Source organism: Indicator indicator, chromosome 24, assembly GCF_027791375.1.
Source record: "Indicator indicator isolate 239-I01 chromosome 24, UM_Iind_1.1, whole genome shotgun sequence".
Classification (NCBI taxonomy): Eukaryota; Metazoa; Chordata; class Aves; order Piciformes; family Indicatoridae; genus Indicator; species Indicator indicator.
The window spans coordinates 3459798-3476860 of NC_072033.1; the positions used below are offsets into that span (position 1 = coordinate 3459798).

The following is a 17063-nucleotide window of genomic DNA, read 5'->3' on the forward strand; positions in this document are numbered from 1 at the left end:
CAAACAATAGGCACACATGGGGGGGAGGTTAAGACTGTTGCCTTACCAGAGCATTTCACATCAAAATGTGGCCTTAGAGACAAGAGATTTCTGTCACATCGTGGCTGAAGCTGGTAGTTATTGGGCAGAGGAGCCAGGGTGCAAGGGCTCTGCCTTGCTTTCTTTTTGGTGCATGATGGCCCAGCGAGATGCTCAGCTCTCCTGGGAGCCCTCTGATCTCTCTCCCACCAAAATAACTCCATTGTTCTGCCTTTATTTGGCTGGAGCTAACCATGACATCATCCCCTCCGCTCGCAGAGGCAAGTTAATGGCTTTGGTTCTACTGTAGTGCAGAAATGAGCTTCTGCACCAATATCCTGACATCCAGCTGAGCTGCCCTAAACCTCAGCTGCTTCCTTTACAGAGGGGAATTCAGAGCTTTACTTTTCTGTCCCCAGGGTAGGGTAGCAGGGAAAGCAAGCATGCCCATGTGTGGGTGCTGAGCCCTTCTCTGGATGGGCAGCCAGGAACCCAGCTCTGGGACCAGCCCATCAGCTGCAGCCTATCAAATGCCCCTGCACAACTCAGCAGCCTTCTGGTGCCTCTGCCAGTGCCCTCAGTGCCCAGCTGCCTCTGCCCTATTACTGAGGGACCCCTGTGCCATGGGCATCCTACGTGCAGGGGGCTGTACCTGCTGCAAAGCTCCTGTTCCTGCCTCAGTCTCTGAGGAGGGAGACAAGCAGGGTCCCGTCAGAACTATTTATTCCCCCCCAAGCTATGGAGGATGCTGTATTGAGTTTCAATTGTCTGAGCCCTGGGCAGCCTTTGAAAGGGGATGCGACATCCCAAAGCCACCAAGGCCATCTTTGAAGGCTCTGTGAGAGCCAGAGGAGAGGTTTCCAAGTGTAAAGTGCTTTTCTTTACACTTTGTGGGGCTCTATTTTTAGCAAACAAAGATAACGTCCCAGTTGCTGTTGTTCATCTTTTGTTGCACGTAAGAGGCCAAATTCTTACCATGTCTGCCATATTCTTTGGTGATTTAACCTTCTCTGAGCTGCATTGCTGCTCCCTGACGCTGTGGCAGAGCTTATAGGGCTGGGTGCATGCAGAAATCCTCCCCAGGCCACAGGATTACTCTGGAAAGAGCTCATTCTCCAGCCTGAATGTGGGGAAGAAAAAGAAAAGGCAAGTCACAGCTCTCTGCAAAAAGGACTTTTCCCAGTCTGAGCAGGGTGCATTCGTGCTGGGGAGGCCCAAGGAGAGGGCAGCTCCTTTTCCTGACTTTTTGTCATGAAAAAAACAAAAAAAAAAAGTCAGGAATTGTTTAGCCTGAAGAAAAGGAGGCTGAGAGAAGACCTCATTGCTCTCCATAGCTACTTAAAAGGAGCTCAGAGTGTGGTTGGTGTTGGCTTCTGCTCCCATGTAACTAACGACAGGACAAGAGGAAATGGCCTCAAGGTGCACCAGGAGAGGGTTAGTTTGGATATTAGGAAGAATTTCTTAACTGTTCCAGGCACTGGAACAGGCTGTCCAAGGAGGTGTTGGAGTCACCATCCCTAGAGGTGCTGAAGAAATGTGTAGATGTGGCACTTCAGAAAATGGTCATGGAGGTGTTGGGTAGAAGGTTGGACTTGATGACCTTAGAGGTATTTGTTCCAACCTTAATGGTTCTATTCTATGAAACTGGACCATTCTTTGCAAGTTTCACTCAGAAACTCAAGCTTTTTATGCCCTTTCTCAGACTCTCAGAACAAATGGAGATTAGAAAGCTGGGGGCAGACTTTAGAGCAGAGCCTGGTGTGACAGGACAAGGGGTGATAGCCTGAAACTAAAAGAGGGAGATTTAGACTGGAGAGAAGGAAGAAATGTTTGACACTGAGTGTGGTGGGACTCTGGCCCAGGTTGCCCAGAGAGGTGAGAAATGTCCCATCCCTGGAACCATTCCAAGCCAGGTTGTTTGGGGCTTTGAGCAACCTGCTCACTAGAATCCTCCCAGCTTACTGCAGGGGGTGGCCCAGATGACTTTTAAAGGCCCCTTCCAAGACAACCCACTCTCTGATTCTATGTTTCTCTTCCCTTACACTTGCTGTAAGGGCAAAGCAAGTCAGGACTGACAGTTCCTTTGTACCCTGCACGAAAAAGTAGCAAGGACCTGGTTTGGTTTGGATTTCCTTACACAGCAACAAATTTTACCTGTTCCTAATACAGGCACATTCCTGCAGAAGTTATCCTCTTGGCTGCTCACACTGCCCTTTGGAGCCCTATTGCTGGGAAAAGAATGTCCTGCAAGGATCCAAACCAGCTCTGAAATCTGAGATTTACCAAATGTACCCCAGTGAGGAGGCATAGAACAGCCTCCAGCCTTGGATCTGTCTGAGAAGAGCAGAGAGCACCCCTATCTCCTGAGGAACCCTGGCAAAGTGAGTGTCCATGCACCCCTGCAGTGGGAGAAAAAGATCAGCTTGCAGAAGGCTGCAGGGCAGCCCAGAGACTGCCCAGGAGCCAGGAGTGCTCCCTGCTGCAGCACAGCACACAGCCAGGGATGTGCCCCTGGGGACACCAGGGGGCACTCAAAGAGGGGACATCTGAGGTGGGGGTGGCAATAGGCTGAGCTGCATCAAGGTACCTCTGGGCCCTTTCCCCTTCCAGGTCCTGTCAGTGTAGGGATGTGGGCAGTGAAGACCTTGAAGAAATGCAAATCATTAATATGTTGAAGAAATGCAAACCAGGAAGATGTCTCCCCAGTATCAGTTCCATTCAGGTTCTGTACTTTCCAAAGCCAGCCTTGAAGTTCCTCTGCCCTGCCAGCATAGGGTCACTTTCAGCTCTCATGAAGGCAGCACCAAAGGAAGGTCCAATGAGTTCATGTGAAGATGTTTCCCACTGCTTTTGGCTTGCAGTGGGTACTATGGGGGAGGTTCACATTGTCCAATAAACCAAAGTCCAAGTTACAAGTCCTCCATGAAGAAAGACTCCAGACACTCCAGGAATGGCCAGGCAAAGCAGGGGTGAGCTGTCCTGCCCATCTCCTCAGGCCCCACTTTCAGGCTTTGTGGGTTCAAATACCCACTCAGACCAGGTGCTCTTATGTCCCAAGCCAGGCCTATGGTTCCTCTGTCCACCACAGCCTGCAAAGGGCCAACTACAGCTCCTATGAAGACAAAGGATCATAGAATCAGAGAATGGTTTTGGTTGGGAAAGACCTTTAAGACCATTGTATCCAACTCTTATCACTGCCAAATCACCACTAAACCATCTCCCTCAGCACCACATCTTCACAGCTTTTAAATCCCTTCAGGGATGGGGACTCCACCACTGCCCCGGGAAGTCTGTTCCAAGGCTTGACAACCCTTTTGGGGAAGGAATTGCTCCTCGTGTCCAACCTAAACCTCACCTGGCACAACTTGAAGCCATCTCCTCCCATCCTATCCCTGATTTCATGGGAGAACAGACCGACGCCCACCTGGCTCCAATCTTTCAGGGAATTCCCCCAGGGACGGGGCAAGCCCTGCTTCACTCCAGACAGGTGGCCTTTACCTAGGGGTCCTGCAGCTCCCTGCACACCACGGGGATCCCCACCAGGGCTCTCCCACGGACACCGCTGCTGCAGGGGATGCCGCCACTGTGGCTGCCGATGCTGGTGGGGTCCCGAAGCGGTCTCCTTGCGTGTCAGCAGCGCAGCGCCGCTCCCCCTGACGTCACGGCGTGACGTCACACCACAGTCTGACGCGCGCTCCACGCACTCACGCTCGCTTCCGACTCCTCCCCCTCGCTCCTGACCCCGCCCCCGGCCCGCCGCACGGGCACGCGGAGCGTCACTCCCCGCGCTGATAGGTCGGCTGCGCCGACAATCCACCTCCAGGGCGGGGCGAGAGCGAGTGGCCTGTCCAATCGGCGGGCGGTGGGCGGGGCGGGCTGCAGCGGCGGGAGCAGGTAGGGGGCGGTGGGGGCCGCTGTGGCCCAACCAGGGGTCGGGGTCGGGGTCGGGGTCGGGGTCGGGGTCGGGCCAGTTCTCCTCTGGGCTGGGCCCCGGCTGTCCCCAGGTGGCGCTGCCCAAGGGGTGTTGTGACCCGGAGCTGCGGGTGTCCCTCACGGCCCCGCCTGCGGTGAGCCGCGGCCTCGGGCCCCGCGTTCTGTAGGGCTGGCACCTGAGGCTGGGCCGGGCCAGGCTTGGCCCTACTCGGCTGGGAGAGGCCACGGGCTCGGCGCGAGGTGTGGCGGTGCCTTGCTGCGGTGCGGAGCCCGTGTGCGGCCCCCCGCGCGGTGCCGGAGCCGAGCTGTGGCCGCCCGGCCCCCCCCGAGCCGCCGTCCGGCTGAGCGGAAGAGGCCAGGCTGCCTGTCGGTACAGGCTCTGGGGGCCAGGTGGGTGATTTTTGTTCTGCCTCCTCAGCGCTGGCTATGGCTGCGCCGTGGGAAGACGTGCTGCGGGACACCCCGGCCATCCGGGAGGCAGCGGCCGTGGCCGTGGACGCGGCGCTCCTGGAGGGAGTGTTGATGCGGACCGAGGGCGAACCCAACGCCTCGGATGTAAGTGCCAGAGCGGAGTCACGGGACGTGTTCGGTCCTGGCCAGGCTGTGAGTCAGCAAAGCTGCCAGCACGGGCTTTGCGAGCCCTCGTCAGCGGGCACTTCTCTGCAGTGAGCACCCAGCTGCCTGCCTGAAGCCTCACCTCCCCCGTAGTCCTGGGGGGCACCCCATCCTGATGATCAGTGCATCTGCCCAAGGCACTGCTAACTGCAAGGGCTTGGACTAGATGACCGGTAAAGGTCCCTTCCAATCCAAACCAGGATGTGATACAGTTCCCCTTTTCCAAGGAAAAAGAGAGATTTGGAAAGATTTAGGAAGTTGCCAGGAGCCATGTGTATGTAGTGGTGGGAGCTCATTCCCCCCCCAGGCTCTCATCACCCTTTAGACCAGGGGAGTGTCTTGGAGAGGCCTCTGTTTTTGGCATGCTTCCAGCTGCCTTTGCCCTGTCCCTGCGATGAGGTGACAGGGACAGGGGTGGCTGATTTCTGGCAGCTGATGGGGGGCTCAGCCTGTTAGAGTGGGATGCCATGAGGGGGTTCAGAGGGTGTATCTCAGTGCAAAGAGGAGTGGGACCCCACCAAGGGCAGGTCCCTGTGAAGCCTGGGGGCAGGCAGCTGCATTAAGAGCTGACAGAGGTACAAGGAGGGAGATCTCCACCACCACTGGAGCTGCCTCTTGATGTCAGCCCCATGGTGAGGTCACAGCTCTGAAGGAACCTCTAAAGTTGAGAGGAGAGACCAAATACACTGCTGGTGGTCCCTGTCCCATGTAAAGATGAAGCTGAATTGTGAACTTCTGCCTGGTGCAATAGTTTGGCTTTGAGGGTGGCCCTGTCCCTGAGCTGTGGGGTGAGCCAGGGGCCTGGAATCACCCCTGGGACTCAATGAGCAGGTCTCAAAGGAAGCAACTAATGGCCAAAATGTTGCAGGTTCAGTTTTTCTCTGAAATTAGGGCGTTTTGGAGACGGTGCTCTCCAGCTCAGGTGGAAACAGAGCATCCCTCAGAGGAAAGAACAACCCCATGTACCAGTATAGATTGGAGACAAACCTGCTGGAGAGCAGTGAGGGGCAAAAGGCCCTGGGGGTCCTGGTGCAGGGAAGGTTGACCATGAGCCAGCAATGTGCTCTTGTGGCTGGGAAAGCCAAAGGCATCCTGGGGTGGATTAGAAGGGCTGTGGTGAGTAGGTCAAGAGAGGTTCTCCTCCCTCTCTATTCTGCCCTGGTGAGGCCACATCTGGAGTATTGTGTCCAGTCCTTGGCCCCTCAGGTCAAGAAGGACCTCAGGGAACTGCTTGAGAGAGTCCAGCACAGAGCCACAAAGATGCTGAAGGCAGTGGAACATCTTCCTCATGAGGAGAGCCTGAGGGAGCTGAGGGCTCTGGAGCTTGGAGAGGAGGAGCCTGAGGGTGACCTCATTGCTGGGGATAAAGATGTGCAGGGGGAGTGCCCAGAGGCTGGAGCCAGGCTCTGCTGGGGGATGCCCAAGGACAGCACAAGGGGCAGTGGTGGAAGCTGAGGCAGAGGAAGTTCCATGCAAACAGGAGGAAGAATTATTTCCCTGTGAGGGTGACAGAGCCCTGGAACAGGCTGCCCAGGGGGGTTGTGGAGTCTCCCTCTCTGGAGATATTCAAGACCCTCCTGGATGTGTTCCTGTGTGACCTGCTCCAGGTGCTCCTGCTGTGGCAGGGGGTTGGACTGGATGATCTCTGGAGGTCCCTTCCAGCCCCTGGCTTCCTGTGAGGCACTCATTCCAGCCCAGCTCAGGAGCAGCTGCTGCCTCTGCTGGCGCAGAACAGACAGCTGATAAAGCAGAGCCCTCAGAAGTCAGGGTTGAGGCCATGGGTCCACCCAGGGTGCTTTGGGGAGGCTTCATCCTTCAGGCAAGCAGAGGAAGCACCTCTCTAGCCCTGCTTACAGTGCCTGCTCTGCTGCTGTGTCCCTGTCTGCAGGTGGTGAACTACGCTCCCTTCACGCTGCTGCCGTCCGCCGTGCCGCGTGCCCTGTTCGAGCAAGCCTATGCTGTCCAGCAGGACTTCAACCTCCTGGTGGATGCCATCAGTCAAAACAAGGAGTTCCTGGAGCGTACCCTGGCCAGGTAAGTCTGGCATCTTGCTTTGTAGTGAAAGACTTCAAATATAGAGCATTTATCACCTGTCAGGCCTTCCAGTCTTCAAGCTGAGGCAAGCGAACTGTCTCCTGTGCTGCATTATTTGTCCCACAGTTAATTTCCTTCAAGTCTCAGTGTTTTGGGGTCTCCTTGGGCCCCAGAAGATGGGACCTGTGGCCAAGAGTTAACTCTCAAGAGTTAATTTTGCCAATGTTTCGAGGTTGTGAATTCTTACTTGTGAGCTTGTAGGCTTTAAATTCACGTTGCTGGAGTCTTGGGGCCTGGATGCAGTAGTCCCTTTTAGTCTCATTTGGAATCTTCTTGTGAACCAGCAGGTCTGCTGCCCACAGTTATGAAGAGAAGGTGTATTCTCCTGGCACACCTACCTCTGATCAGTCCCCTGCTCCCCTGGTCTCCCAGCCCTGCTGTTGGGGTGTGACCCACAAGCTCTGAGTGCTGGAGGGCTGCTCTGCTCTGGCTCCTGGACTGTGCTGGATTTATCTGTGGCTGCTGCCCTGTGCTGAAGCAGCCAGCCCTGATTTTGGCCCCCATAATCTGCAGGGCTGATGCTTCCCCAAAGCCCATTTCCCTTCCTGCCTGCCTGTGCTACTGGCTCTGTGGCACTGGGACAGAGCAAAGGAGCCTTTTCCAGCATCCTTCTTCCCTGCCCATGGCAGGGGGGTTGGCACTAGATGATCCTTGAGGTCCCTTCCAACCCTAACAATTCTATGGTTCTATGATTCTTGTCTTGCTGAAGCCTGACCCCTCAGAGCTGTTCTAATATCCCTGAGCTGGCTGCAGCCAGATCTTGTGTGGGCATGCTTGTACCTGTGCTTAGGGAGTGCCTGGGGCTTCTGTGCACTTGGGCTGCTGCCCTGTGCTGCCTCCCATGTTGTGTCTTGGGGCAGATCCTTGGAGGTGCTGCTCACAATTACCTCAGGGATTTGGGACCAGAGGAAAAGCCAGACCTGCTCTAGCAGGGCTCCTGAAGCACCACAGCAGGATTTGGAGCCCCACAGGACAGGAGGGGTTTGATGAAGCTCGTGAAGCTTCCATGAGCTGTGTGTGCAGGCACAGAGAGACTTCTGGTTTCTTTCCTGCAGCATTCTGCCAGGTTTATTTGCTTTTGCTTGTCCTGTTTCTGCCCTGCAGATGAAGGTCAGCCCAGCACAGAGGTGGCTGCTCTGCAGGGTGGCTGTGCTGGGCAAACTGGGTTTGTGTTATGGCCACACACTGTGGTCCTTGCTGAAGTGTGCATTCATGGTGAGGTGCTCAGCAGTGCTGTAGGGCCTGGTAAGGTTTATTTCTGGAGAGGAATGTATTTCCTTGCCCCAGGGGACTGACCTGGCCTCTCTTTCTCTCTAGCACCATCAAGGTAGATGACTTCACAGCTCAGCTCTTCAGAATCCACACACAAGTCTTGGAGGAAGGCTTGGCCCAGGTACGGTGGCAGGAGCTGCTGGCAGCTGTGCCCCTCTGCACAGTGGGGGATTGCCAGGACTCTGCCAGCTTGTTGCTGTGAGCTGTCCCCTAGTCAGGCTGGTCACTCTGCACTGCAGTGTCATGGTTACAGCCTGAGAGCTCAGGACCTTGCCCTGTGTGACAGCCCTGCCCTTGGGTTAGTGCTGCTGGAAACACTCAGGCCTTGGCTGGGAGGATTTTGTGTGGTTGGTCTTTGTCCTCTGGGACCCTCAGGAGAGCACAGGGAAAAGTTGCCATGGGATCACTAAGGTTGGAAAAGACCCCCCCCAGGCTGTCCCTTCAGGAGCTCCTTTACTCCCACGAGTAGTTAACTCCTCTGGAGTGCTGTGGGGGCCCCAGGCAAGAGCCAAGGTACCCATGGGTGTCTCTTGTAGAGGTTCTTACCAAAGTGGATCTGCCCCAGGAGGGTTCTGAAGCAAGGTCATCATAGAATAGTCATCATAGAAGGGTTTGGGTTGGAAGGGACCTTAAAGCTCATCCAGTTCCAACCCTCCTGCCACGGGCAGGGACACCTCCCACCAGCACAGGTTGTTCAAGGCCTCATCCAGCCTGGCCTTGAGCACCTCCAGGGAGGGGACAGCCACAACCTCCCTGAGCAACCTGCTGCAGTCTCTCCCCACCCTCACTGTCAGAATTTTCTTCCTATTCTCCAGTCTCCATCTCCCCTCCTCAGGGTTCAGTCCACTGCCTGTCACTGCCAGCCCTTATCGAAGCTCCCTCCCCAGCTCTCCTGTAGCCCCCGTCAGGTGCTGGAAGGCTGCTCGAAGCCTTCTCTTTTCTAGGCTAAGCAGCCCCAACTCTCTCAGCCTGTCCCCATGAGGGGAGCAAGGAGACCAGCAGTTGGAGGGAGCAGCAGAAGGCCCTTCAGGTGCCCTGTGTTTCAGTCTGTGTTTCTAGGCATCAACCGCTCGGACTACATGTTTGACCGCGGGCCGGATGGAGCAGCAGCTCTGAGGCAGATCGAGATAAACACCATTGCTGCCAGCTTTGCAGGCCTCACCTCCCACACCCTGCCTGTCTACCAGTAAGGGAGCTGCTCTGGCCCCTGCAGCAGCTGTCTGCCTGCTCCCCCCATCCCCCCTTCCCTGGCTCTGCTCGGGGGCTGTCACAGCCCTTCCAGCTCGCTTTGTTCCACAGGAGGGTGCTGAAGGTGCTGGGAAAGTCCAAGGAGGCATCACACCTGCTGCCCAACAACCCAGCCAAAGGGCTGGCCCTGGGCATTGCCAAAGCCTGGGAGCTCTATGGCTCTCCAAGGTGAGGAGGGGTTGAGGCTGGGCTGGCTTGTTCCCCCCACCCAGGGGCACACAGGTTTGGGTTCACATTGTGCTTTCTGGAGGAGGTCTGTTTGCTTGGCAGGCTGCTCTGGGAGAGCCTGTGGCAGCCTGGGGAGAGCGGTGTGGTTGGTTTAGAGGTGCAGAAGGGCCCTGGGAGCAGCTGTGTGGTTCAGCAGCTCAGCTTTTCCTCCTGCCCTTGTGCTTGGTAATTCCCCAGGGTCAGTGCTGTTCTGCATGCTGAGCCTTAGGAACTCTGGGGAGGATGAGCAGGAGCAGTGCAGGAAGCCTGAATCAGAAAGAGCAAAAGCTGGTGGTGCATGTGGGGTGTTCCTGGGTTTAGTGGTGTCCTTGGTATCCCTTGCAGTGCTGTGGTGATGTTCCTGGTGGAGGCAGTCCAGAGGAACATCTTTGATCAACGCTGTGTGGAAAATGAGCTTTGGAACAGGTAAAGTTTCCCTGGGGTGGGAAAGGAAGGAGGTGGTACAGCTGTGGAAATGGGAAGCAGAGCAAATCAGATCAAAGCTGCCAGACCATAGAATGACAGACTGGTTTGGGTGGGAAGGGACTTCTAAAGGTTGTCTAATCCAACTCCCTCTGCCTGCAGTGAACAGAGACATCTTCAGCTACATCAGGTTGCTCAGAGCCCCAAACAACCTGACCTGCAATGGTTCCAGGGATGGGACTTCTACCATTTCTCTGGGTAGCCTGCTCCAGATCATGGTGTTCCCCTGAGGGCAGGCAGTGGGCATAGTGTGGTGGCAGGAGTGTAGGAGCAGGCTAGGGAAAGGTGGAGGTGAGCAGAATCTGTTTGCTTTTTGCTTGGTCACCTACTCAAGGACTGAGCCAAAACTCTTGGTAGTCTCTGGGGCTGTGCATCTCTTGGTATGTGACAGGGCAGCCTTTGTCTTGGACTTCTCTCTGCTCTGTTATGCAGCTCTCTTTGGTGTTCCTCCCATGGCCTCCTGCACAGCCTCAGCACCCACCTTTGTCTCCTCCCCAGCCTCCCAAAGCCTCTCACCAGCTCTTGGCTGGAAATACCAGTGGCCATCAAAGCCTCTGTTCTCCAGCAATGATTCCTTGCTGGTTTTTGTGCCTCTGCAGTTCTCAGAGCTGCACCAGTGGTAGCTTGGCTGTGGGCCATGTCTCTTAGAGGAGAGCAGGGTTAGTGAGGGTCCTGCTTGCCCTCTGACCTGGGACTGGGCACAGGGTACTTCATAAAACCTTCATTGATGAAGCTTCCAACCCAGTGGGGACGCTCTGGGCAGAGAAAACAAGGTGGCAGTGCAGTAAAAGAGTGAGAGGAGGAGGTGTTTTGGTGGGGTCTAGCCTGTGCTGGAGCAGGGGGAGGTGTCCCCAGATCAGCAAGTCCACACTGCCGCCGTCTGGAGGACTCCCTGTAGTGCCTGAGGGAGGTAGAACGTGCAGGAGGTCACCCCTCTGTCTGCAGCTCTTGGCTTTGAAGCCATCAGTGAGGGAATCTGTTGAGGAGGGATAAAAAAAACAACAAACAAATGTTGACTTGGGAACACCTTAGGAGGTGAAATGTGAGGGGGGAGAAATCCATAGCTTGGTCTGGGCCAGAAGGGACCTCCAAAGCTCATCCAGTCCAAGCTCCCTGCAGTCAGCAGGGACAGCCCCAACTAGATCAGGCTGCCCAGAGCCTCGTTGAGCCTCACCTTGAATATCTCCAGGGAAGGGACCTCAACCACCTTCCTGGGCAACCTGTTCCAGTGTTCCACCACCCTCATGGTGAAGAACTTCTTCCTGATATCCAATCTAAATCTGCCTTTCTCTAGTTTGAAGCCATTGCCCCTGGTCCTGTCCCTGCAGGCCTTTGCAAACAGTCTCTCTGCAGCCTTCTTGTAGCCCCCTTCAGGTACTGGAAGGTCACTATTAGGTCTCCCTGCAGCCTTCTTTTCTCACAGAATCACAGAATTAACCAGGCTGGAAAAGACCTTCAAGATCATCCAGTCCAACCTATCACCCAACACCATCCAGTCAACTAAGCCATGGCCCTGAGTGCCTCAGCCAGTCTGTTTTGAACACCTCCAGGGATGGTGACTCCACCCCCTCCCTGGGCAGCACATCCCAATGGCCAAGCTCTCTTTCTGGGAAGAATTTCGTCCTAACATCCAGCCTAACCCTCCCCTGGCACAGCTTGAGACTGTGTCCTCTCCTCTTGTCACTGGTTGCCTGGGAGAAGAGCCCAACCCCCACCTGGCACCCTCCATGCTGAACACCCCCAGGTCCCTCAGCCTGTCCTTGTAGCAGAGGTGCTCCAACCCCCATAGGATGGGTGCTGAAACCAGAGATTGCTTGGGCCTGTGGGTTCCTCTGGCCCTGGTGCAAAGCCTGAGGTTATTTGTGACAGGGCCCACGGATCCCCTTTGGTGCAGCCAGCAGTATCCCCTGGGATTTGTGGCTGTGCCCAGCCTGCTGACTGCTGCTCTCCTCACAGGAACATCCGGGTCATCAGGAGGCGATTCAGGGACGTGTTTGCCAAGGGCTGCCTGGGTGAAGGCAGGAGGCTGTACATGTGAGTATGAGCCAAGCTGTGCTTCCTGGCTGGCTGAGGAGCATTTCCAGCCCCTTAGCTGGTGGGACTTTGAGTGTCACCTTGTGACTTCCTGAGAGAGCAGCTCTCTTCCGTGCTCCGGGCTGCTGCTGCTGCTTCCCCTTGGAGCTGAGGTGGTTTTGTTTTGGCAGTGGTGAGGTTTTGCAGGCACACATACAAACATTTCCCTCCTTCAAGCCACAGCCACAGCTGGACCTTGACTTGCTCCACACACATCTGCTATGAAATGGCTGATTCAGAGGCTTCCAGAGCCACTTCCTGTGTACTGCTCACGTGATGCTCTGCTGCTGGGAGCTGGGCTGGGCTGTCAGTGCTGAGGGGGGAAGCACAACACCTCTGTGGTGTCTGTTGGGTTTGAATGCAGTCAGTGACCTCCCTGCTCCCTGTGGAGGCCAGGACCTGTGGGTCACAGACTCCAAGTGCTGGTAGTTGGTCCTGAGTGTGATCAGAGAATTGTCAGGGTTGGAAGGGACCTCAAGGATCATCCAGTTCCAACCCCCAGCCATGGGCAGGGACACCTCACACCACAGCAGGTTGCTCACAGCCACATCCAGCCTGGCCTTCAAAACCCCCAGGGATGAGGCTTCCACCACCTCCCTGGGCAACCTGTGCCAGTGTCTCACCACCCTCATGGGGAAGAACTTTCTCCTAATATCCAATCTGAATCTACCCATTTCTAGTTTTGCTTCATTGCAGACCTATCACTACCCAACACCCTAAAAATTCCCTCCCCAGCTTTCCTGTAGCCCCCTTCAGATACTGAAAGGCCACAATAAGGTCTCCTTGGAGCCTTCTCAATGTTTGTCCTGTTTCCAGGGCAGTGGGTCAGAGCTGTGCAAGCCCAAAGGAAGACACATCCCCATGCTAATGTTTTTTTCCATAGTTTGACTCATTTTTCCATGGATCCATTAAGGTTGGAAAAGCTCTCTGAGGTCAGCAAGTCCAACCTTGTGCCTAACACCTCCATGACTGCTAGACCATGTCCCAGAGTGCAATAGCTACTCTTTTCTTGAATTCCTCCAGGGATGGTGACTCCTCTACCTCCCTGGGCAGGCTCTTCCAGTGCCTGATCACTCTTTCAGGAAAAATATTTTTCCTAGTGTCCAACCTAAACCTCCCCTCATGCAGCTTGAGGCCATTTCCTCTCATCCTGTTGCTAGTTACTTGGGAGGAAAGGCCAACACCAGCCTTACTACAGCCTCCTGCTAGGTAGCTCTGGAGAGCAATGAGGTGTCTCAGCCTCCTCTTCCTCAAGCCAAACACCCCCAGCTCCCTCAGCCTCTCCTCACCAGACCTGCTCTCCAAACCCCTCACCAGCTTGGTTGCCCTTCCATGGTTTGACCTTTGGTACCTGTGCTGTCTGTCATGAGTGAATGCATTTGTCACCACCAGGCAGCAAAGGGGAAGGTGCATCCAGGGCTCCCTCTCCCCAGGCTCCCTCTCCCCAGGCTCCCTCTCCCCGGGCTCCCTCTCCCCGGGCTCCCTCTCCCCACCTTCACATGTCCCCTGCCTGGCTGCAGCAGGCCCTGTGCTGCTTCCCCTGCCCATGGCACACAGTTTGTGTGGCCACAGCTTGGGTATGTGGTGCTGCAGGTGTTCTGGTGGCCTTGCCCTGCCCTGGCAGGATGTTCTGGGGCCTGTGCAGGTTGTTAGGTTAATGTCCTGCTTTGAAGTGCCAACAGAGAAAGATTCTGTTCCCTCCCAACTTCCAGAATCTGCCAGGCCTGGCTCCTGGTGTAAAAAGCCATTCAGATTTAGGTTCCTGCCTCCCTGCTGGGCTGGGTGCCTGCATTATTGAGGCTTTGGTTAGGGTAGAGGCCAGGTGTCAGCTGCCTGTGTCTCAAGACAGGACAAGCCAGCTGGGACTCAGTGGAGAGGAGTCAGCAGCCCTCTGGCAGAGCCAGCCAGGAGCAGGACAGCCCAGGAGGAACAGACACTGCAATGTGCTGCCAGCTGGCACTGCTGCAGCCCTCTCAGTGCTGGGGGCTTTGGGCAGAGCCTAGCCTGGTGCTGTGAATGCTTCTGGTCTCTGTTGCAGGGATGGCCAGGAGGTGGCTGTGGTGTACTACAGAGAGGGCTACGTGCCAAAGAACTACGACCAGCAGGTCAGTCCTGGCCTCTGCTCCTGGCAGCTGCCCACACTGTGGCCTTGCCCAGCGGGTTTGAAACCTCCTGGGGGCATCTGCCCTGTCCTGGGTGGGGTTAGTCCTGTCCTGGGTGGCTGCTGGCAGTGGGAGACTGATTGCACAATGCACATGGGTGTCCCTGGGACTTGTGCAGTGAGGAAAAGAGAGACTTGCTGCTCCAGTGGTGACCTCTTACTGCAGCACTGAATTAATTCCCTACAGCCTGGCTTAGCACAGCAATCAGCACCTGCTTAGGGGGTCGAGACCTGACCCACAGACGCAGCCTGTCCTGTGCTGGGACTGTTGGTCTGCAGAGCAGGGCACCAGGCCAGGACTTGCTGCTGGCAGCAGGTGGCAGCACTGCGCAAGCTGGGGAGGGAGCGCAGGCAAAGGCCGTGGGAGGAGGTCCCTGCCTGTGCCCTGCTCCTCTCCAGAGTGCTCTTCCCAGCCCTCTGGCCCTGCCTGGCACAGAGGGAGGAGGCAAATCTCGTGTCAGCCACCGAGCAGAGCAAACCTTGGGGGCGTTTTTCTGACTCTTGGTTGCTCTCTTCCCATCGCAGAACTGGGAGGCAAGGCTGTTGCTGGAGAGATCGAGGGCAGTCAAGTGCCCAGACATTGCTACCCAGCTGGCAGGCACCAAGAAGGTCCAGCAGGAGCTGAGCAGGCCAGGGACACTGGAGAGCTTGCTGCCTGGCCGTGCTGAGGCTGTGGCTCGCATCAGAGCTACCTTTGCTGGGCTCTACTCCCTGGACATGGTGAGTGTGAGCTGGGCAGGAGCAGGAACAGGAGCCAGCAGGCAGACACCTGCTTGGCCTGCGGGAGGCTCCTCTTTGGTTAAGAAGATGAGAGGGCTTTGTTGTGGTCCCTGGGCGACCCTGTCAGTCCTGCTCAGAGGGGTGTGTCAGGGGGCCCCTGCTCCTCCCTGAGGCTTTGCTGTTGCCATCCTTCCCTGCTAGGGCACAGAGGGTGACAAGATAGCTGCCACAGCCATCGCTGACCCTGACCGCTTTGTACTGAAGCCACAGCGAGAAGGTGGAGGTAGGAGCTGGGCTGGGCCTGGGGGGGTTCTGTGCTCTGTGCTGCATCCAGGGGAGGCAGGAGCTCTGTGATGGGTCAAAGGTGGCTTGGCTTGGTGCTGCTTTAGCCACGGGGACCAGTCATGCCACTTAGGCAGTGCTGCTGCTGGAGGAGCTCCCCCAGGCCTCAGAGCTGGGCTGTGGGGAGGCAAAAGCTGAGGCTCTTTCGGCTGTTGGGTCCAATGGCTTCTGCCCTGCTGGGAAGTGTTTGACTTGCTGGTTTTGTTGTCAGGGAACAATCTCTATGGTGAAGAGCTCAGGCAGGTTCTGGAGAAGATCAAAGACAGCCCTGAGAGAACCTCCTACATCTTGATGGACAAGATCAAACCACAGCCAGCACCGAATTACTTGCTGAGGGCTCACAGCCCCCTGCGGCTGTCCGAGTGCATCTCGGAGCTTGGCATTTTTGGTGTCTATGTCAGGTGAGAAATGTGCTCCTGTTAGGGCTGGTTCCTGCTCCTGCAGCACTTGGGTGGGGAGCCTTTCCCCTCTGCACTGAGCACAGCAGCAGTGCAGGTGTCTCTGGAGCTGGAGGCACCTGGGACAGAGGTCACCATTCAGTCTCTGCCCATTAGCAGCTCTCTGAGCACCGTTCAGATGCTGAGCTCCTGCTTTGTATCTTCTACTAACAGAGTTGATGGAAAACCACAGAGCTGCTGCTGGTGGTTACTGGTGTAATGACCACATGGAACTGCTTTGTCTCCATCCCTGATTTTAGGGAGCACTTCTCAGGTTCTGGATGCAGCCCAGATGCTTTTCTGAAGCTCTGGTGATCCCAGAAATACCTGAAGGCTTAATGCAGTTGTGTTCATCCCCACATAGCTGCTGCTTTTGTTAAAGCCCTCCCAGGCCCAGAGAGGCTTCTCCAGAGCTTACAAATTAAAGTCCTTCTCAAAAAATGTGCTCTGGCAGGGTTCAGAACCTGGCACTGCCCAGGTGCAGAGGGCTCAGCCCAGAATGGCCCAGCTCAGAACAGGCCTTGTTGTACTGCAGGCACAAAATGGGCACAGAGCCCCCTGGCATCAGCCCTGGGGCTGTCAGTGCAGGTGACCCAGGCTGTGCTGTGGATCACTGAGATGCCACCAGGGTTGTGCTCTGCAGGTGCTGAGCTGCCCTTCTCTTTGCAGGCAGGGCAAGGAGATGGTGATGAACACTGCCCCTGGCCACCTGCTGCGGACCAAGGCCGTGGAGCACGCGGACGGTGGGGTGGCAGCAGGGGTGGCAGTGCTGGACACCCCTTACCTGGTGTGAGGAGGCACTGCCCCCTCCCACCCTCCTCCCTGCTGCCCCCAGAGCTGCTCTGTCATGGGGCTGTTCTGAGGGTGTGCTTCCCGAGGCCTGACCTGCTGGCGACTGAGGAGAGACTCTGTGGGCACAACTGTGCCAGCGTCCTGCTGCCAGCTCCAGCTTCTCCACACTGAGAAGGGGACTCTCTTGCCTGGCCTGCCCAGGGGGGCCTGCTCTGTGCACCCCCAGCTGTCACCAACCAGGACTGCACTGCTATGGCTGTTCCTTTGGGGCCTGCTGCAGGTACACCAAAGCTGAAGGGTGAGTGTGCCCTGGCAGGCAGCCACACTGCTCCCAGGGCCCTGCTCCTTGGTGCTCCGTTATTCCTGGAGACATAAACCCAAAGCCTGGGGAAGGGGAGGAGAAAGGTGGATGAGTAACAGCCTTCAGCTGTGGGGTTTGTGGCCCTGTGCCTTGGGGCTTTGCAGGTTAAAGAGTAGAGCCCAGCTCCACATGCCCATGGCCCCTCCAGCCCTCCTCCAGGTGCTGCTGCTGCCCTGATCTCCACTTCTCCCTGTGCCTGAGGATCCTCAGGGGTCCTGCTCAAGGACAGCTGCCCTGGTGTAGGTTGCCCAAGGGCCTCTTGTTGGCTTGTGCCTTGCCCAGCTCCTGTGTTGTTGGACTGGGTGCT

At 56.3% G+C, this 17063-nt stretch overlaps 1 protein-coding gene across 1 annotated transcript; it reads left to right on the forward strand.

Moving 5' to 3' along the window:
* The first annotated feature begins 4377 nt into the window (after positions 1 to 4377).
* On the forward strand, positions 4378 to 16396 carry GSS (glutathione synthetase). The gene is made up of 12 exons (XM_054391956.1): positions 4378 to 4506; positions 6455 to 6600; positions 7978 to 8053; positions 8979 to 9118; positions 9232 to 9348; positions 9733 to 9813; positions 11827 to 11904; positions 13982 to 14048; positions 14630 to 14824; positions 15026 to 15107; positions 15378 to 15567; positions 16273 to 16396. The coding sequence occupies exons 1-12, from the start codon at positions 4378 to 4380 to the stop codon at positions 16394 to 16396; spliced, it is 1425 nt and encodes a 474-aa protein (XP_054247931.1).
* The last annotated feature ends 667 nt before the right edge of the window (positions 16397 to 17063 follow it).